The 21405-nt window shown below is 43.4% G+C and overlaps 1 protein-coding gene across 1 annotated transcript in view; it reads right to left on the bottom strand.

Moving 5' to 3' along the window:
• LOC307246232 (nck-associated protein 5-like) overlaps nt 1-21405 on the bottom strand; it is a gene marked incomplete at its 5' end in the record, with an annotated part of 177029 nt that overhangs the window by 119196 nt on the left and 36428 nt on the right. The window contains one exon of the mRNA XM_080022094.1: nt 8529-8602. Coding sequence (XP_079878220.1) covers nt 8529-8602 — 74 coding nt within the window. The remainder of the gene's footprint in view (nt 1-8528; nt 8603-21405) is intronic.

Genomic DNA, 21405 nt, shown 5'->3' with positions numbered 1-21405 from the left:
AGTCCTGCTCTAAGCCCTCTCTGCTGCAGCTTCTCAGTCCAATGGGGTAAACCATTGAAATAATCGCACAGTGTGTTGCTGGCATGCTGGAAGTGAGTGTGTTATTTCAAAGTAACTGTGTTGACGTCCTTTTCTTTTCCAACATAGTGCCAAGCTGTGAAACTTTCTTTTCTTCCTAGTATTTATAGACTTTTCTTTCCTGGGAGCTAAATATCTCAAATGCATCGACTGTGACATATCTCTGGTCCGATCTGGACAGGAGGAAGTTTTAGGAAGCGCTTCACATGTATCAGTCAAAATAAGGTTTTCAAAGTAGAGAAGGAGTCAAAGCTGGTTCCACAGACGCTAATCTGCTCCATCTCCATTGCACAAAGGGCAGAAACATAAATCAAAGGAATGAAGAACCATCTTCGAGGTAGAGAAAAACTCTAAACATCTGAACCTCCATGAGCATTGTCATCAACGCTATCTACACATTTCTAACTTCTGAAGCTCTTTCCACAACTCAGGATGTTTCTGGAACTAGAGAGTGAGGAATCTCTGGGGGAAGACTGAATACCAGCCGTAATTGACCATTATGCAAGACGGCGTCTTAAACTGAGCTAATTACTGTGAGGAATGTAGATAATACCCAGTGCAAATACTCCATAATACCTCAGTGCGTCCAAATACCTAGAAGAGAATCACAAGCTTCAGAAAGCATAAAAACATTCTGAAAGCGCCACATTCCACCTTGACACAGCGTAAATGTTTTAAATGATTTGTACTTTATTGGGGGTTTTCCTAATATAAACATATAGAAATTAAGGGGCAGTGGCATTTGTGCCCCATCATTACGATTAAATGAATATTAAGACACAAAACAAAAGTAAAAAATCCCTACAAGGTATGCTCAATTTAAAATTAAATTACATTTATTTAAAAAAAAAAACTTACATTAATGTCAAGTTGGGTAAGTCTGATATGAATTCAAAGTAAAAATGCAATAAAAAAAATATTTTCACAATAAAATTCCTGATATAATAGTTTGCATAATGGTTTGTTCAGTGGCTTGAAAAACAGCAATTGGTTTTTTTTTATATATATTTATGCAAAAAAAAACAAAAAAACATCCTTTCTCCCATCATTCGCACCCAAATATGAAATACTTTCTCTAAAACACAATCTAAAAAAACAACATTCATTTTTCCAGTTCCACTGCAGCATTCTGAAACATGAATCCACAAGCAAAAAATAAATTATATTTCTAATTAGATAGAGCAGCAAGCTACTTATCCTCATGCTTAACCTTTACTGTATCTTAAAGTGAGACGCATTGCTCCTCCTCCCCCGCAGCTTAAGACATGAGATGAGGGGGTAACCATAGCTGAGCGTAGCATATCTCTCTGTGAGAACTCTCTCTGGAACATGGTAAGAACTAACGACCTTGAGAAGGTTCCAATAAAAAGCTTCATGAACCCGTTCAATTAACCTTCTCCTGCTCCTAAGCTCCATAAAACCTGACGCGTGGATTAAGTCTGACGACTCAGACTCAAACTCCCGCCCGTAAATCAGCGCCGGAGCGGGCTGCATTTTACAGCGACACTGGAGAGGTTGGCGGCTCCTGGTCCCTGGTCCTTGGTCGGACGGAGGGAATCGGGGACATTGTCCTCTAACGTGGAAGAACCAGGATGTCGTGGTGCAGCTCAACAGCTAGGTAAACTCTGGGCAACACCCAATGCTAACAACTAATAACCGGCGAGGCATTATGGTGGTGGAATACCTTTGTGTTTATTCAAAGGGTCTTTCCAAGACTATGGCTCGGTTGGAATTGACTTTGTAGATCAGCACAAAAATTGTGTTTCTCAAAGACAAAACCGCAAAAAAAACCCCATGAAAAACGTAAGTGAAACGTTTGTTCATTTGAAAGGCTTCACAACATCCTATTGGAGAGTCTCATTCAGGGGGTGTTCAAGTCAGCAAGTCGGTAAGTTTCGGTGAGTCAAACCAGGGTGGAATGAAGCGCTTTGCTGAATGAGGGCTCCTCACTAGAGTTCTTCATGAGCGGACCCAAACCCAACTACTAGAGGCCCGACCTGGAAACTGTACAAGTTTGGATCCACATTTTATTGTGACCAATTGGGTTTGTGTCACGCAGCATTCTACCGCCACTGGTCCCGGGTCCCAGATCTGTGTGTCATTATGTGTAATACCTGAGTGGATCCGAAGCAGGCGCTATCAAAACAGCAGGGAAGGGCTGCTGTGGATCATCACAAGGCTACTTAAATTATCAGATCTGTTTGGATCCACAAAATACCCAACTGGTTGTTTCGGACTTTGGGATGAATTTCTTAATTTTGGGACCTGTGAAGACCTGAGCTCCTCACAGTTATTTCTGAAGAGCCCTCGGGGTCAGAGACACTCAGTTCACAGGATGCAAAAATACACTCCTGGACGTTTTAGATCTCTACAGTGCTTAGCTTGATCAAATTACTGCGCTCGAACCACTCATTTTATCCAATTAGAGTTGTAAAACGCCGTGGCTTTTGCCCATGAGGGTTCTGTTGACAGACCTGGCCCTGCTGCATAGTTCCATTCAGAATTCCAGCCTTTTATCTCGCTCTGCCACTCAAACACACACCAACAAACACACAAATATTCATGTACGTGATAACAAAGCCATAAACACAGCGACACACACCATGGTGTAAACACCCACAATCCGTCTTTCAACCTTGACATTCTCACAGGAGCTTGGGTAGATTTTCTTCCATCAAAGCTTGAGCTGAACACTTTGGTTCACGCGGTGTGAAAAACAGTTTTTCAAGAAAAACACAATCCCTATCAAAGTGTTTTTTGAACCTTCACTGCCACAGTCTTTCCTATTTCAGGGGGGAAACACTGCTGCTGTGAGTCACAGCTCCAGTAATTAGGATCTGCACTAGACCAGTTAGTCTGGATCATTATGCGTTTTTTTTTTTATAAGTTGTGATCAAGGGAAGGTTGGAGCTCTAAATACACCACCCTTCAAATTAATATGATTGATGATGATTTTCTCTTTCAGAGGAGGCTTGAAAAGCCGGACTCAAGCCAGCGATCCCAAATCCAGAGTCGTTCCACGTTTGATCGGACAAGGACAAACGGGCAACAGAGGGGATCACACAGAGGCTTTCACCAAACTGGTCAATTTCCAATTTAGTGCACGGGCAAATTCACTCCTACGAACAGAGTCCTATTACTATAATGCTTCAGCTCGGCATCTTGTATCTGACCTCCCGCCCACCCTCTCTCCCTCTCTCTCTGGGAAGCCCCATTGCTCTGTAAAGATAACAAACAGCTTATTGATCAGCAGATGTCTTCGCTAATGTCCTTTCGTCCGAGGCTGCAGCTGCAACCGTCCTGATCCTCGCCACCGAGGTTCCATGGATCTCCAGCTGAGATCCTCCAGCCTCCCCCAGCACGCCACCCTACCTCCTGTCCGCCCTGTGGGCCCCAGCCTGCCTCCTGCACCACCCTCCTCCACCCTCCAAGGTGTGGAAGGGGTCACAGACGTTCACCATCTGCTCCACTGAACACAGACTGATAGGTAAAGCCGGCCTGCAGCCATGATGGGACCCAATGTGGGCCAATGCCGGCAATGTATTGGGTAGCTATGTTTTTTTCCAAGACATGCACTGGTGTGCTAGTTACTATGATGATGGAACGTCATACACAGTACTTCCTCCGTTCAAAACAACAGCACAGGACATTCTACAAAATGTCTTCGCCAACACGAAAGGGAAAAACAAGTTAAAAGTCCAGACGTTGGACGAGGAGGGAAAGTACGTCTCATATCTGTATAAATGGAAGCCACAATCAAACATATGTTGTGTAATTCTCTAAAACACCACAGTTGACTTTCCACGTTTGAATGATCAGAGGAGCTCCGAGTTTATGGAAACGCAGCAGGTTTTTGGGGCTGGAATGGCTGATATGGCCGTTCTGGTTCAGTATGTTGTGATTTGCAAACTCCCACTAGATGCCACTACATTCTACATACTGCAACTTTAACTCTGGTTTTGTGTAATTATACCAGTCATACCAAAGGAAGGCACTAAAGACCCCAATGAACATGAATCATATAGATCCATTTCCTTATGAAATGGAGACCAAAAGGAAGTTATCGGTTAAAATCAGATAAAGTTTGCTGTCCGCTTAAATTGTTCGTTCCTGCAATCAGGACAAGGAAACAAATGTTGATGCGAAGAAATCATTTGACCAGATCTAACGGTCATTTATTCTGGAGGAATGTGAAGCATATGGAAGCATAGGGTGCAAAAACGTGTCTAAGCAATAAAATGTATAAAAAAAAAAAATAATAATAATAATAATAATGTCGAGAAACATCAGCTCAGCACAGTAACAAATCACAAATGGGGAGAAGAGTGACAGAGAGAGAGTGACAGAGAGAGAGAGAGAGAGAGAGAGAGAGCGAGAGCATGAGAGAGGGAGAGTGCGAGAGAGAGCGAGAGAGAGAAAGACTGGGTCTAATCTATATTGTTTTAATCCAGGGGGAGATTACACACAGTATGTTGACCAAAAGGAAATCTGGCTGAAAAAGGGTCATATGGCCTCTGTGACGGCCCGTCATGCTTTTTAGCGTCCGGATGCCCCCCTGCCCACCCGGCTGTCACTCAGTGAATCCAGGCCACTTCTCGAAACTCTGAACTCACCTCCCCACCACCCCGCCACATTCCCATCGCTGCATTTCTGATGCAAGACATGCAAACGATTCGAACGAAAATAAATAAATTTAAATTTAAATATTATCTTGAAATCAAATAATTTCCATTTGTGAACAATAAGTAACGAGTGCAGATGCTTTAATTAACATTTCACCCGTCTGCTTTGGGTTGGAACTTAAATGTCTCAAAAACGACCAAACTATGGATGTATGTGCCCTTATTGTCACATTAAATCATCTTTCTGCTTCTCCTCAGAGTTCTAGAGGCTGCAGCTCTGTCTCCGCTCCGTGTGTGTCTTCTGTGTTTACAAACGCAACCTGTCCACGAGGCAAATCGGGGGTTATTTCTATATCGACAAACGTGATTGGTTCCAGGTGAAAGGTCAGGTTTAGATTGTCCAAACTGATTGGCTCTTTTTACCAAGTGACTCATCAAGAACCAACCCTGCATCCTGCGACAGTTCCAGGCCGGAGGTGACGACAGAGTTAACGTTTAGTCGTATTTGAGCTACCACAGATCCAGGTGCCACCCCACCTCCACCCTCCTCAACGCCCCACCCACCCCCCACTGTACCCTGCATGTGACGCTGCAGATCTGGACATTCTCCATCTGAAGTTGACACTGAGCTGCAGAGCTTTTGTTTGTGTGTCCAGGACGTGAAGGACTCTAATGGAAGGATCCGGAAGAACAGAGCGCCCCACTGGGGCTTTATGCCTCGGAGCAGGGGGGCTGCGTGTGCGTGTGTGTGTGTGGGTGTGTGTGTGTGCGTGCGCTCACTACGAGTGTATTGTGTTTGTATCGGAGTGTGTATATCTGTCCCTCCAGGATTTCAGTTTCAGGAGGTTTTTCTTTTGCAGTGCAATTAATTAATTAACTCCTACCACTTACAGAAACAACTTGAAATATTTTAATGTTTTTACATAGAGAAACAAAGAATCTTAACCGCAAGGTTACTAAAAAAGACAATACTGCTTTTTCTTGGGATCCAATGATAAATCTATAAAATAAACTCTCAGTTAAACACCAAACAAAATCAGTTCTGTCTTCCCAGGACGATGAGTTGAAGCTCTTTTAATTTGGATGTTTAATGAGGAAAAGTCACGATAATTTAGCAAGATTTAAAGCGCTGGCAAATATTGCAGAATTTGCAATTCAATCGCTGCAATAGTTGCAATTGTGTGTGTGTGTGTGTGTGTGTGTGTGTGTGTGTGTAACTCTTTGCTGTGTCGTTTAACAACCTCCCACATGTCAGAACCAACCTGTTTCAGGGGCTCATCATTTCGAAGGTTAAATACCTCAAAGTGATGATTTAAGGGATCTGTTGGCAGAGCCCTTAAATCATCATTAAGTCTGTCTGTCTGACTGTGTACTGTAAGAGTGAACTGTATAGGTATGTGTGCTTCTGGGTGTGTTTGTGGAGGTATTCTGCTCATTGTCACTGTGGTTCCATGTATCTCCAAGTACAACATATTCTGTAGTTTCATAGATTATGGGGTTTTTTTCACGTGGGGGGAGTGCACGTGCATGCGTGCCAGCGTGCATGTGTCTATGTGCAAGCTGAATATGATGTGGCGGTGGAAAGTCGCCCGTTGGACTAGATCTGTGTGAATTTTTTCAGGAGGATATCCAATCTGTGAAAGGAGAATAACTTGTAATGGTTTTATATTTCAATGTAATGTAATGTAAAAATGTAATGTATATCCAACATAATCACGTGCACGTCGGAGCCGAGACGCCTGCGTCCCTGATAACGATAACGAGCACTCAACACTTAAAAAACCCCCACTAAGGAACTCATAATTGTCCTTCTGTGTGTGGTGGAGCGGTGTGAAAGTAGCTAATAATGCTCTACAAGGGGAGCGGTGAAAGCAGCGGGTCAGCGGGTCAGGACCATGGGATGAGGAGGACTGGTGGAATGTGCAGTCGCTCTTTCTCCTCTTGACGGATTGATGGGCTCCATATTCTTCGGGGGCGGAGGAGGGTGGAGGAGAGGAATGGAGGGCGTAGATGTCTACGAGTGGAAAGACGATGCTAAATAAGGGGAGGTGGGGGGATGGGGGTGTTGTCCAAAATGGTAGCTTTCTGTTTTTATGGAACAAAAGCCTTTGTGGAGTAATTTATCACTGTCGACGCTTCCAATCTCCCCGGAAAAAAAAAAAAAAAAAAAACACAGTACAACCCCCCCGCCCCCCCATTGTTAGCCATAAATTATTCTACAATCATTTCAAAAGCTGGATTTGCATTAGGTTGTTTTTCTCTGTTTGGGAGATTGTGAGAGTTTAACGGGGATACTACAGTGTTTTGGGAAAATTTGTTGTCGTTGACGTGATGACATGGGCTAGGCTAGTTGAACCCCTCTGCAGCTATGATTGAACTAACACAGTTAGCATGCAGTCCGTTACTGCCTCGGTACTGAAACTGGTTTTGACCTTCTCATCTGAAACTGTGTAACATACAAAAGCGGGAAAGATTTCCCGAAAACTCGACTATCCCTTTTAGTGTAACACATTGGCAATGAAATCGAGTAGACAATGGACCAATAGTTTATATTCACTATATCAATGTGACCTGTAGTCGGTGCGTTTTATGCATAAAGACTCGGTGAGAAACGTGGAAAAAAAAAAGCTCTGTCTGCTTAAACCGCTGGAGACTCGCTGTAGTCTGCAGAGAACATAGAGAACCCAATCAAACTACGCTTGCAGGCATCACATGCCTGGAAATGCTGAATATTCTCTCTACTCTCCCTTATAAGATCTAGCACTTGTGAAGGGAGGTGGGGGAGATGTAAACTAGTGAATGATTTCATACCGAAGGGATCTGATCACGGGGGATCATCACATTACATGTGATCAGCCCTGGGGGAGCGGCAGCCTCTCTAACAGCTGGTTTTCCTTTTACAAGTCCAGGCCTTGCGCAGACAGAAGTTTGTCAGTTGCTCAGTGGTCACCCCTGGGTCACCAGGGAGGGTGTTGGAGATAGCCTGGGACCCTCTCCTAAACAGGGTTGGACTTGTGCGACAGCAGGGTCATTCCTTTACACATCGCCTCCTTGGCCTTTATTAGGTCGTGCCCCCCCCCCCGACTTAGTAAAGGAGATGGTCAGTGGTCATTCAACAACCTCCCCCATATCCCCCAGTTTCTCAACGCACAATCACCCACCCTGCGACCCCTATCCCTCATTGTCCAACCCCCTGGCCCCCGCTCTGCTCACTCAGGGGGAAAATTATTTAGATCTGTGTGTGTGTGTGTGTGTGTGTGTGTGTGTGTGTGTGTGTGTGCGCGCGCGTATGTATATGTATATATACATACATACATACATATATATACACAGTATATATACAGTATATGTGTGTACATACTGTATGTGTGTGTGTGTATGTGTGTGTGTGTGTGTGTGTGTGTGTGTGTCCATTGATCTGGAGAGAGATCCTTAATGAAAGGGTGAAGTTAAAAAAATTGCCTCTCTTTTCTCCGGGAGGCATTGCACCGCTGGAAGGCCGAGGAGGACAGGATCATCAAGGGGACAAGGTCATTAGATTGGCATCTCCATAAGCTCGTCACCACCATTGTCTGAGCAAATCCCTTCCATGGACCTCCATGACAAACGCCCCCCAACCAACCCCACAACGGGCCCTGGGTTCCCCCCTTTGTCCGGCGCTTTCTGAGCACAAAAAGCATTTCTTAAGGTCCACGTACAAAGCTTGTCTCGCACTCCAAACCAAACAACAATGTTCTGGTGGTGGAATGGATTGCAGGCAGCTGCTGATATCCACAGGCAATAAAACATCTGCCCTCCCCCCCAAAAAAAGCCTGCAGACCCCCTTACCTTCTGACGCTGCGGCGCTCCTCCTCCAGCTGCTTCAGAAGCTCCTCGATGCATTTGTTGGCGTCCATATATTCCTGCCAAGACCAGAGCAGAAGAGCCAAGCGTGAACAAAGGATCCAATGTGCAAACACTCGCCGTGGACATAAGTTAATTGGAAACACGGGTAGATTGTTACGAGGGAACCAGGTTTCCAACGTGGTCTTTGTTCCCCTTTTCATCACCAGAGCCTCATAACAGCAACATTACAACAGTGGTCCAATGTGTACAGAATATTTTTTAGGTATAGTTTCTACACTTTAGTTTCTGGAAGTGTGAAGAACAGCGCAGCGGAACGGAGCTGCTGTTCAGAAGGTGTGATCCTTCAAATTTGGATTTTCTCCTCCTTTCGCTCTCCTTCTGTGTGTGACTCCAGAGGCAGCAGTGAGGGGGTTTTAACGAGTCAACCAGGAACCGCTCCAGCTGTGTCATGTCATCTGGGAGGCAGAACGTGCGCCACTGACTTACAGTGTGGATGAGCTAAAGCCTGGAACAGGATGGAAAAAGCAGATGTAAGGGCCTACTTGGCTCTGGTCTAATGATGTGCTTCACATAAAACACAAGGGGTGGAGAGGGTTATAAGTACTACACCACAGCGTCACGGTTCTACAACCATCTGGGTAGGACAGAGGTATTCTACACACTGCGGTGGCTGGGTTTCAGACTAATGAATTAGACGTTAGACAGGTCCTGACGTATCTCCAGTGGAAGTGCTTATCACACTGGGACAGATGCTCTCCATTGATTCCTCCACTCCCAGGTCATGTGCTTTTTACATTTAATTGAATAATGGGGATTCCCATGGAGAAATCACCACACTAGGAGTCCCAGGTTGCTGCACGGCCATCAATCAGTGAGAAAAATAAACTGTTTTGTACAAAGGCGATGGATATGTACTGCATGCGTTCCTGCTGAAGTGGCTTAGGTTTGGTGCTAGGAAAGAAAAATATTGATAAATATATTTTCACATATCCAAGATATATGTCAAACTTTGACCTCTTAGCACCAACATTCTAAACATATGTTCAATATATTTTGTAACCATATTTACATGTAATTGAGAGCTAAAAAAATCCAAGCCCCATCACATGGGCTTTCAGTGCTTTTTATGTCGTTCTATTTAAAAACAGCCAAAACAAGACACATGCACACACAGGCACGCATAATGGTTTACCACTCTAGAAAAACGTCCAAAATATTGAATATCCCCATAACACTCTTAAACAGTGCTTTTGCAACCCTGGGCTGATGTTTTTATGGGTCATTTATTTAAATAAATGCATTATTTTCGACCTGCTTACGTGCTAAATTACATTAGTTCGTCTGACCTGCCAAGAATTAAGTGATTTAAATGCTTTGGCAACACTGAACTGGCCCAGATCCTTTTTAAATCTGCAGAGAACAAAAGATCATAGACATAATTTTAGACCTCCAATAACCTCAATGCTATTCGAGTGTTATTTTTCCCTAAGGCCGCTCCTGTGATGGCCAGATGCTGCGACCTTCAGGGTCTAAAAATACAGTTTGTTTTGTCTCCCATCGCTCTGCAGTCACTGCCGGAGCAATTATCATATTTAATCTGAGCAAGGAGCTCCAACGGTCCAACGCTCCAAGGAGTCAAGGACACGGTGACCACCAGACGACCAGCAGCACCAGGGCTAAACCAGTGAGACACAGCAAGGTTTTCCAGCAAAGTGGATAGATAGATGGATAGATGAATGGATGGATAATGTAAAAATCCTTAATAGGGAAAGTGCTACAGCAGCTCAAAATAGGCAAAAATAATAAGGTAATAAGAAAGATAGTCCAACAAAACAGAGAAATAAACCTAAAAAAAACAATAACAAAAAAAGAACAACAACAAAATAACCTAAAAGGGGGATGGTTGCGTTTTTTTCACAGTACTTTGTTTTTGTTGTTAGTAAAAAAAAAAAAAAGCTAAAAATCAAAGGAAAATATATCTAAAAAATATATTTAAATTGCATTTTAGGTTGTTTTTTTTTTTGTTTTGTTTTGTTTTTCAATTTCCCGGAGATGGCAAACGACTGACAGGTGAAGTAATTAACATTGATGATCTCGTAGGCGAGATCATCAATGTTGAAGTCTTGAAGTTGATGTGTTAAAAGCAGGAAAAATGGGCAAGCATAAGGATGTGAGCGACTTTAACAAGGGCAAAAGGGCTAGACGCCTGAGTCAGAGCATCTCCAAAACAGCAGGTCTTGTGGGGTGTTCCCGTTGTGTAATCATTAGAACCTATCAAAAGTGGTCCAAGGAAGGACAACCAGTGAACCAGTGACAGGATCATGGGCACCCAAGGCTCATTGATGCACGTGGTGAGTAAAGGCTAGCCTGTCTGGTCTGAACCCACAGAAGAGCTACTGTAGCACAAATTGCTGAAAAAGTTAATGCTGGCTATGATAGAAAAGTGTCAGAACACAGTACATAACAGCTTGCTGTGTATGGGGCTGCTTAGCCACAGACCAGTCAGAGTTCCCATGCTGACCACCACTGAAAGCGGCTACAATGTGCACGTGGCCTGTTCTGATGAATCATGTTTTCCTTTACATCATGTGGATGGCCGGGTGTGTGTGCGTCCTCTACCTGGAGAAGAGATGGCACCAGGATGCACTATGGGAAGAAGGCAAGCCAGCAGAGGCAGTGTGATGCTCTGGGCAATGTTCTGCTGGGAAACCTTGGGTCCTGGCATTGACGTGGATGTTACTTTGACACATACCACCTACCTAAACAGGGTTGCAGACCAAGTACATCCCTTCCTGGCAACAGTATTCCCTGATGGCAGTGGCCTCTTTCAGGAGGATAATGCCCCTGCCACACCACAAAAAATGTTAAGGAAGGGTTTGAAGAACATGACAAAGAGTTCAAGGTGTTGACTTGGCCTCCAAATTCCCAAGATGTCAATCCGATCCAGCATCTGTGGAATGTGCTGGAACGACAAGCCCGATCCATTAGGTGGGGCTCCACCTAACAACTTACAGGACTTGCTGCTAACGTCTTAGTGCCAGATACCACAGGACACCTTCAGAGGTCTTGTGGAGTCCATGATATGATGGGTAAGAGCTATTTTGGCAGCATGAGGGTGACCTACAGTACACAATATTAGGCAGGCCGTTTTAATGTTCAGGCCAATCAGTGTATAGCCTAATTTGGACACCAAATATGTTAAAGGAAAACTCAGAACAGCATTTTTTGATCATTGGTTGTCAACAACAGTCATCAGAATCTTTTCCATTGATCCAGTATCGAGGGAACAGATACAACAAAACAATGTGGTTGAGATCGCCCCGTTGTTCCACATATTGCAGCTCAGTGTGCGGCAGTCGATTGCAGCTGTTCTCTCAATACTGGATCAATTTAAAAGATTCCGATGCTAATCACTCGGGTTGACTCCCAATGGTTGTAAATAAGGTTTTGTAAAAAAATACTGGAGTTGTTTTTTTAAAGACATGACATTACATAATTTTCACATTAATTTGGTTACTTAAGGGAGCTGGGTGTCGGCCTGGTGGACGTTCTAGATCAAACCAAAAGTCAATTTACTGTAAAGTTTACTGAAGCCATTATTCAAAATTAGATTTTAACCATTACTGTGTATCTTGGCAGTGTGTGTGTGTGTGTGTGTGTGTGTGTGTGTGTGTGTGTGTGTGTGTGTGTGTGTGTGTGTGTGTGTGTGTGTGTGTGTGTGTGTGTGTGTGTGTGTGTGTGGGCTGTCCGGGTAGGGAGCTGCTAATTATCTCCTCAAATATCAAAGTTGCTGGCATTTGAGAAGTGCTGAGCAGAAGTGTCGTAGTCTCCAGAAACCTGATGTATTGATCAGTAAATACAGCGTTTAACAGCATAGATTGTACATTTTCTCAAATCTTCACCACAACATGAGTTGTGCGGCCAAAACAGGGGGACTGAGGCACCAGACAGTGTTGGAGGTGGAACGTCTGAACGCCTGTCTCCAGGAGACCATTAGCAACACGATCCCATAATGATCGGCGGCTGCTGCACAAAGGCAAGACCTTGGTCGTCAAAGCGCCGCGTCAGGGGAAATATTTAGCGTTCGCATCAAAGAAGGAGGAACGGCGTCTGAGTCGTGTTGTCATCGTGTCGACCTCCCCTAATGACAGGCCACAGGAAAAATCCTCTGAGAACACGGAGGAATGCTGGGAATGTGCCACGGTCGTCATGTGAGACTGAGAGAGGAGTATTTAGAGAGGAGATTTAAAGCCCTGACATCACTGCTCAGCACTTCCCACGGGGTCCAGAAACCCACGTGCACGCTGGACCTCAAGAGTTTATCAACAACATATTCCTCATTTCTTGACAGCCGCTCGCAGCCGAGGCGTTCCTCAGAGCGTTTAAACCGTCGACTCTAAGCTCAGAAGAATGTGCATTAAATCACCCTGGTTGAAAAATGCTGCGAAGTGCCCTGCTTTTTTAAAACAACATTGAAGTTGAAAGGAGGTGGAATTGTGTCCTTCAGAAACAGGATGAAGGTAAAGGCATAGATCTCGTTCTGGTTCCACGTCTGGATTTTGGAGATTAATGATCAACGCGGGAGATTTTTTGTTGTTTGTTTTTGTCTAGTTTTTCTTTGTAACGTTAAAAGGTGTGGGCGACACGGCACATGCTGCTGGTGGCGGGCTCTACGTTCCCTGCTGTTCGACCGCAGGTATTGCAGTGTGTACTGGAAGGGATGGGGTATAGATAAGGAGGCTCCTAAGGGGTGTGGTTCCACACGACTCCATATCTGGACTGAACCATCTGCAGCTTTAAGAACATTTTAAACAATAAGTGCCGCCCCCCACTGAGCTGAAACTTGAAGGAGCGAGAAGAGCCCGCACACACACACACACACACACACACAAAAATCTTTACTTTTATATTGAATCTGAACTTGAAAATAAACATGAATCTGAAAATATTCACACACCTGTGTTCTGAATTTGAAGTGACAGAAAAATTCATATGTGTAATTTAATATTTGGATGAATATACTGATACTATCTTTTTTTTTTTTTTTACTTCAAGCCATTTTCCGATACAACTACAAAACTAAGATCCCAACCTATCACATTTTTATTACAAGTACAAATTTGTGATTTGTGACTGCAATACTTTTGCAAAGCTTTGTTTTAATAGATTAGTTTTTTAGTGAGGAGTAAATCAACACACGCCACTGAAACCCCACATTCCATATAACATGTAGCAACAAAATGGGAATGAATGTGTGTATGAATTGCATTTATTTATTTCCGAATCACAGTACTAATCTACCAAAACAAAGCTTTTGGAAGAAACTTACCCTGTGCGCCAACCTTCTGGGCTAACAGAGTAGCTAGAGTGAGAATGATTGGGTGCTCTACCTAAAGCTTAGCTCTTGTCTCCAGGTACTTTTTTGGAGAGCGTTTGGCTCACTGCAAAGCCATGCACGTCTCCACATGGTGAGGGCAGAAGAGTGAAAAGATTAACTACACCTTCAAGGCATCACGTGGTCTAACAGTCATGTTCATCCCATTTGAAAAGGCAGTCGTGTTACTTTAGAATCGCGATTGTGGCGCCTCCCCTTGCGGCTGCCTGCGCGAGCACCTTGTGTCGATTACGCACATTTTGGTATTTTTTTGTATTTATAGAGCTTATTGTGCGTAATCACCGGGTGTCATGACATTTCACTGCATATATGTATGAACGTATGTATGTGACAAATAATCTCTTGAACTTGAACTTGAACTTGCAGCAGAGCTAAATAGCGCTTTGTCTTCTGATTGGTTCAAGTCCCGCCGCTCTCTCACTTCCACAGCTACAAGTGAGTTTTGGACCACTTTTATCACAGAAAGTGTTATAAAAGTCAAGGACCGCAGATTCAACATTTTAAGAAGTTGTAATACGTAATACACTTGTACGCTTGTAATACAAATGTGAGAGGTTGTGAATCTAGATTTGTAGCGCACATAGAACATCATGTAATGTAGCAAATGCAGTCTCCCCATAACTGAAGTGCAGGCGACTGCTTCTTGTGCCTGCGCCCAGGGGTTGGTTGTATGTGTGCGCCCCTGGGGTGCGGGGTCTCCTCCTGCTCCCTGGGACTGGGTCATGCTCCTCGGGGCTGGGCTTGGGGGTTGCTCCACGGCCCTCTGGCTTCTCTGGGGGCCCGGGTGTCTTTTGTGGCCGCAGGGCAGGGTACCCAGGGATTTCCTGCAGCCGAGGGGTGTCCACGGGGCTGTGGAGTTCGGGGGGCTTCGGAGCCCCTTCCGCTGCTTGGAGGCGCCGCGACATAATACCGACCTTCTACACCAATACCAATGGGGATAAGTCATGTACACTCATCAGTGTGAGTGTACACACACACACACACACACACACACACACACACACACACACACACACACACACACACACACACACACACACACACACACACACACACCTGCTTCAAGTGCACCCCAGCACCCTCCTGGTTGCATTCCTCTCCTTTCCTCCCTCATTTGCTGCCATAACTATGACAGGAAGAGCCCACGTGACCAGTTGTAGTTCCAGTTTCCTGGACCTTATTCACTGTTTTTCAATACATGTTGTCATCCAGTGTTCATGTTTTTGTGTAAATGTTGTTTGTTTCTATGTTTATTTGTCTCACCGTGTTGATTCTCTCCCTCTTGCAGTAGTGATCAGTTGGTTATAGACCCAAACATGATAAATAGTTCTCCAAAGAGGGGGTTGGTGGTGGCTCTCCATAACCAAAAACTATGCCCTTGTCATTCTACAGGTCGTCCACAGGACAGAGTTATTGCAGTAGTTCTTGATGAGTTAGGTATTAATAAAGAGTTGCATTGTAGGCTGAGAACTTGAACTCCACTTGCAGACTAACTCTGTCCTGAATGCAATGGCACAAATACTCTGTGTTGTATGTCAAGCATGCTGACAGCACAGGTATAATATAAATAAAAATAAAAAATGAAAAATAAAATGTGGCTTCATACATGTAGGAATCGAACAAAAATAAATAGATCTAAAATAAAAGCAACGGCATGGGAGTCGGGAACAGGCGCACGTGCACGGTGCAGCACTGTCTGGAGGAGAAATTTTAAAAACTCTGCTCTAATTCTCTGAGTTAGGTTTACTATTTCCATTTTCAATACAAGTAAGAAACTCAGGAAACAATAATATAAAAAAAATAATAATTAATCGTCCGTCATCAATGTCAATCGCGATCGACTCCATCAATCTATGGAGTCTATCGCCGGAGTTAGACACACAAAACACACACAAACACATGCGCACACACCAAGTGCAATCCATTAAAAAATTAAAGTTCCAGAAATTTTCCGTAAAAAAACATCAGATCCATCTTTCATCCATCGCATCCAGCTCCAAACACTCTCCACACATCCACCCGTCCATGGAGTTCAGGGGGTGGGGGCCTGTGTTGTCTGTCTGCCCCCCCCCCAAGTTACATAATTTTTTAAAGAGGTTATTTATTTTAAGAAGTAAACAACTACACAGTTTTAACACAAGGCACCATCTGTCTATATGATGTCTATTAAATATGGAAAGGGAGAGAGGATTGAATTTTTTTGGCACGCAACAGCCCGTCATTTTTGAGCCGAACACACCCACAAAAGCCAGGAGCACAGACCTGGGCGAGAGCCACTTGGCATCACGCTGCAGCCCCATTGCCAGAGGTGTGAGCCTAGCATAAGAGATAAGGCTCCCAGCGGCAGTAGCCCAGTCAAAGACAAGGTCATGACCTTCAGCCTCTGAACTTCAACTTCATTCACTCCTCCATCAGTCTGGACCCAACCAAAACACTGGAACCCAATGTATCACCTGCATGGGTTATGGTATCAAATATATGACCCACCTCAGACATTTGGTGGCTTTTGACCTTTTTTTTTACCCTACCATTTGAAAGTGAGCTTCAAAACAGAATCAGAATCAGAGCTTCAAAACAAGGTGTCACTTGTGCAAATCAAGTAAATATTTTTAAAGCTATGACTTGGTATTGGCAAGGGTGTGGCAAACTGTGATTTTGAGATAATAACCTTCAAAGTTTTCCCCCACACTTGGCTTCATTCAGCCCCCAACACAATAATGTCTGTGTGTGTGTGTGTGTGTGTGTGTGTGTGTGTGTGTGTGTGTGTGTGTGTGTGTGTGTGTGTGTGTGTGTGTGTGTGTGTAAAAGTAGTATGATTTAAAGGTTGAACTCTATCAAAAAAAAATTTCACATTGTGACTTCACATCACATGGAATATGGATGAATGATCTTCACCTGGGCGGTCGATGGGCTTTTCAGCGTCTCGGTAAGTGAACGGTGTTTCCCCATGTAATCTAACGGGAATATTTAACTCCACGGTTTAACATTTTTCTACTATTTATAAATCAAACTCTGTTTTGAAAATACGTTGAGAGATAAAAAAAAACACAAAGGCACACAAATCTGAAAAAATCAAATTTCCCTTCTTGAAAGGTTTTTTTTAACTTATTTGGCTGCTCCTGGCGATTTTAGAAATCCGCGACAATGCAGGTTTTGCTGCCGTGGGTCACATATGATTCCAAAAAAGGCTTTTGCAAAAGGGAAATTGACTGTAATATTGAATATTTATGTTGATTAAATCATGTTAACGTGTTTTACTGTTGTCCTCTTAACTAGACTATAGACATTGAATCAGATCTAACAATAAAATTATTGATCATATTGGATCCCGTAGAATAAATATTATCAAGAAACTGGATCAACCTGAAGCTCCTGGGAGTGGAGAAGGTATAGAACCACTTCTCTAGTATATTCCTTGGTAGGGTTTCGCATTGGTACGCTTTGGAATAGTTGACTTTGAAGAATGTGGGCAATACATTTTGGTACGCACGAGGATGTGAGGATGCTTGAAACCACAGGACGCATTAAATAGTATGGACACTCTAAAATGGCCGATGATGTGAATATGTGTGACTGCTTTGCAACCCATTGTCAGTTGGAATAAGCTCTAGAAGAGGATGAGACAATGTTTTAACTCTTGTTTTAGAGTGACTGACGTTACATTTTCAATTGGTATCAACGATATTGTGCTGAAGGGAATTTTTGTTGCTATTTTTTAGATTTGATTAGGCTTCACAATCACTTAGCATTTTAAGCTGAAATGTTATTTCTTACAGTGTAAAGATCAGTATCTATAAATAATTATCCACGCATGCTCAAGATTTTAATTTATTTTGACCCCGCTCTTAGCTTCCCTCCAATCTCAGCGAGGTAATGAACTAATTACCGCGGCTAATTGTCCTGATTCTCTGAGTTGTGGCAAGCTCCTTCCTCCCGCGTCGCAGGTTCATCCCTATTAGAGTCTCCATGAAATTCATTAGTCCTTATCAGCGCCTTGTGTTGGAGGCTGCCGGGTCGTTCCTCATGTCCCGCTCAGCCAGTGTCACCGTATCAGCTGAGCTCATCTCCCATGCTTGTCTCCAGGGAAACCGATAACTCTGCCAACACTGCCGTCTTTGACATCTGACAGAAACATCGCCACCAAATCATCTTATTGGTGGAAAAATGTCCAGCTGCCGAGGCTAATACCTGCATTTATTTCAACCTTGGAAGAAGCAGCATCTATTTGGACCTGTCATTTAGATCTGTCAGCAAGATCTGTAAAGGATTATTGTAATGTCAGGGATGAACGTGATGCCGAATGCTTTGGTATATTTCCCTTCAGCGGATTGAGACTATATAGTCTCTTTAATGGAGGTTAATTATTGATCATTTAAAGAATCCAATAATATATATTTCCGTCAAGATATTAATGGAAATGGTGTATTCGCTCATCAGTCCCTACCGAGTAGGGTGGAGGTAGAGTAGAAAGAGTAGAGGTTGAGTGGATTAGAGTGGAGTGGCGGTAGAGTGGAGGTAGAGTAGAATAGAGCAGCGGTAGAGTAGAGTGGCTGTAGAGTAGAATAGAGTAGCGGTAGAGTAGAGTGGAGGAAGGGGTAGAGTAGAAGTGGATTAGCGGTAGAGTAGAGGTGGATTAGAGGTAGAGTAGAGGTGGAATAGAGGTGGCGTAGAGTAGAGTAAGGGTAGAGTAGAGGTAGAGTGATGTAGAGTAGAGGTAGAGTGGAGAAGAGGTAAATATTCAAACGAATGTGGACTAAAGTATCTCAAAATAACAAAATGACTATTTGGAACTTCAGCAGCAAACATCATGGATTTAGTCTAAATCAGGACCTGAGACTAAGTTTGTAAATTTGTAAATCTGTTTCTTGAAATGTATCTTGTCTCATCTTGAAGCTCTTTGCTGCCTGGTTTCACACCAGAGGACTCAAGGTGCATAAGCTCAAATGCTTTGGGTCTTAGAGCTGAACAGGGGGGTATGGTGGGGGGTGATCCTTCACAGGTACGCTACCTGATCCGGACTGAGGAGTGTCCTGCAATATGGATTACCCAAACACAAAAGTGGGCCTGTTCATCAACTGGGGGAGGAGAGGGGGGTTATAGGAGCTTTTCGGGTTTCTTACCCCACACCGCCAAACAGCACTGAGGGCCAAGCCCAAACATCAACACCTTGGCCATGTCAGAAAGCCACCAGACCCCCCACCCCTGGATTATCTTTCCAAACATTAAAATCCCCCCGCCCCCTGGTGGTGGGACAGAGCAGCCTTTCATGCTGCGAACAGTGGACGAGCTGTTCCCCCCAAGTCACATGGCTAGGGAACAGTAGCCGGAGCGATGAAACAGATCACTTTTGACACATCACTATTCCATCACTGAGTGTGTGTGTATGTGTGCATATAAGGTTTAAAAGTAAAAATGTTCTCAATTCTCAAAATGTAAATACTGTATTTTGATATAGGATCATATCGGGATCCATGTCATCAATAAGTGATTGAATCGAAATTGAATTGTATCGGGAATTCCTGCCCTGTACTGAGACCTGGAGGGAACATGCTTTTCTATTTTCTACTTTTCAAAGAAAACAAACATCACCATGTGTCCACACTCGTATGGATATTTCCAAACCGAATGGGGCTTCTGTGCCAGTGGGATTGCCAGTTGTTAAGGGTGTCTGGGGGCCAATATGCAGCCAGGTGTAGGCAGACTGGGAGGGGTGGGAGTTGGTGATGGATATGAAAAGGAAACCTGGAAACTGGCAACAGAGGGAAACACTTCCCAGCCAGTCCAGGGAGGAAAGAGAGAGGGGGTAATCAAACAGGTCTGAAACAAAGAAAATGTGAGGAATTGAGAGAGGGGAGAATTAGAACAAACTCAGAGAAAGATGGAGAGAAGAGAAACAGATAGAATAAGGGAGATGAGGACCTGGAAGGGGACTACAGACACTATCAAAAGACTAAGAGTTGGAGAAACAATAACACAGAAACATAAAGACAGTACAGTCTAATGCAAGCAGGAGATAGAACAAGAACGAGAGAGAGAGAGAGAGAGAGAGAGGGAGGGGGCAGCCTCTTTGGAAGTGACATGGGGGGAGGTCTGGATCAGAGCAGAGGGTTAATGCTCAACAGATGCTCTACACTGTTCTCTAACCATCACATGTCCATCACATGTCCAACACGTCTACTGCTCCTCATAAATAAATGTACACTCCGACCCCGATGCCATGTCTTTGATTTTGTACGATGATGTTATCTTTTAATGCACTGACCCATGGAGTCCAATGATGGAAATCAATACACGTCTGACGTGCGCCAGTTTCACATACAGGAAACTTTGGTGTATTGTTAAGTATTGGCATATTGAGGTACGGGTATTGAGGTAGGCAGCAATGAGGTTTTCAGATATTGAGGCATTGGCGTACTGAGATACTGAGGTATTGTGATATTGAAGGTTTTGAGGCATAGGGGCACTGAGATATTGCAGGCAATGAGCTATTCAGATCATTTCCATTATCCGGTAATTGCCGGTTTTTGACTGGGAAAATCTGTTGAAGTCCGACATATTTAAATCTCTCCGGTCATAATGTCCAGTGAAAATAATTCCCTCCAAGCACAATTTGAATTAGTGCTGGGTGGATCATTTTGATAAATAAAAGTCTGCAGATCTGTTCATTTCTGCACTCGGCAAGTTGCAACAGGAAGCCAATCAGTTTGGACGATCTAAAGCTGACCTGAGAGCTTCACCTCTGACCAATCACGTTTGTCGATATATAACTAAGCCCCCGCCCCCTCCCTCGTGGACAGGTTGCGCTTGTAAACACAGTAAACACACACAGAGCGGAGACAAATAACAGCGTCCAGAAGACAAACAGAAAGATGATGTATCATTGAAAACAAGGACACATACATCCATAGTTTGGTGTTTTTTTGGATATTTCAGTTCCGACCCAAAGCAGACGGTAAATATTCATTGTGTAAAATATGTCGACAGGACGTGCCAACACCACAAACTTATAATGTATTTAAACCTACTTGGCATATTTATTTTGGTTTTGATTTGATCAAAATGTTATTTTAGTGAAATGTAAATTAAACTTAAATTAAATTATTTTGAATATTCAATAAAAAAAAAAAATATTATACATCTACATGCTTTGATGAAGTCATTCTCTAAAAGGCCTGCTTATCAATTCTTTTTAAGCTCAATAAACACAGGTAATATTTGACCATAATCCTCCCATTTGTCCAGGAAATTGAAATCTTCCAGGACACATGGACCAGCACCAATTTTTCTATCGGAAACTCTGAATAGGATATTGCGGTACTGTTGTACTGTGATTTTGAGCTATTAGAGGGCTAAACGAATAATCAAATTCAAACCGACATTGCAATTTAATAGAATACAATTTTCAAATCCAGAGGCCACCATATAGGTCCAGATAAGAAAGAAATTAATAATATATTACAATAT

The sequence above is a fragment of the Zeus faber genome (genome assembly GCF_960531495.2).
Source record: "Zeus faber genome assembly, chromosome: 2".
NCBI lineage: Eukaryota > Metazoa > Chordata > Actinopteri > Zeiformes > Zeidae > Zeus > Zeus faber.
This window is presented reverse-complemented; position numbering and strand designations above follow the sequence as displayed.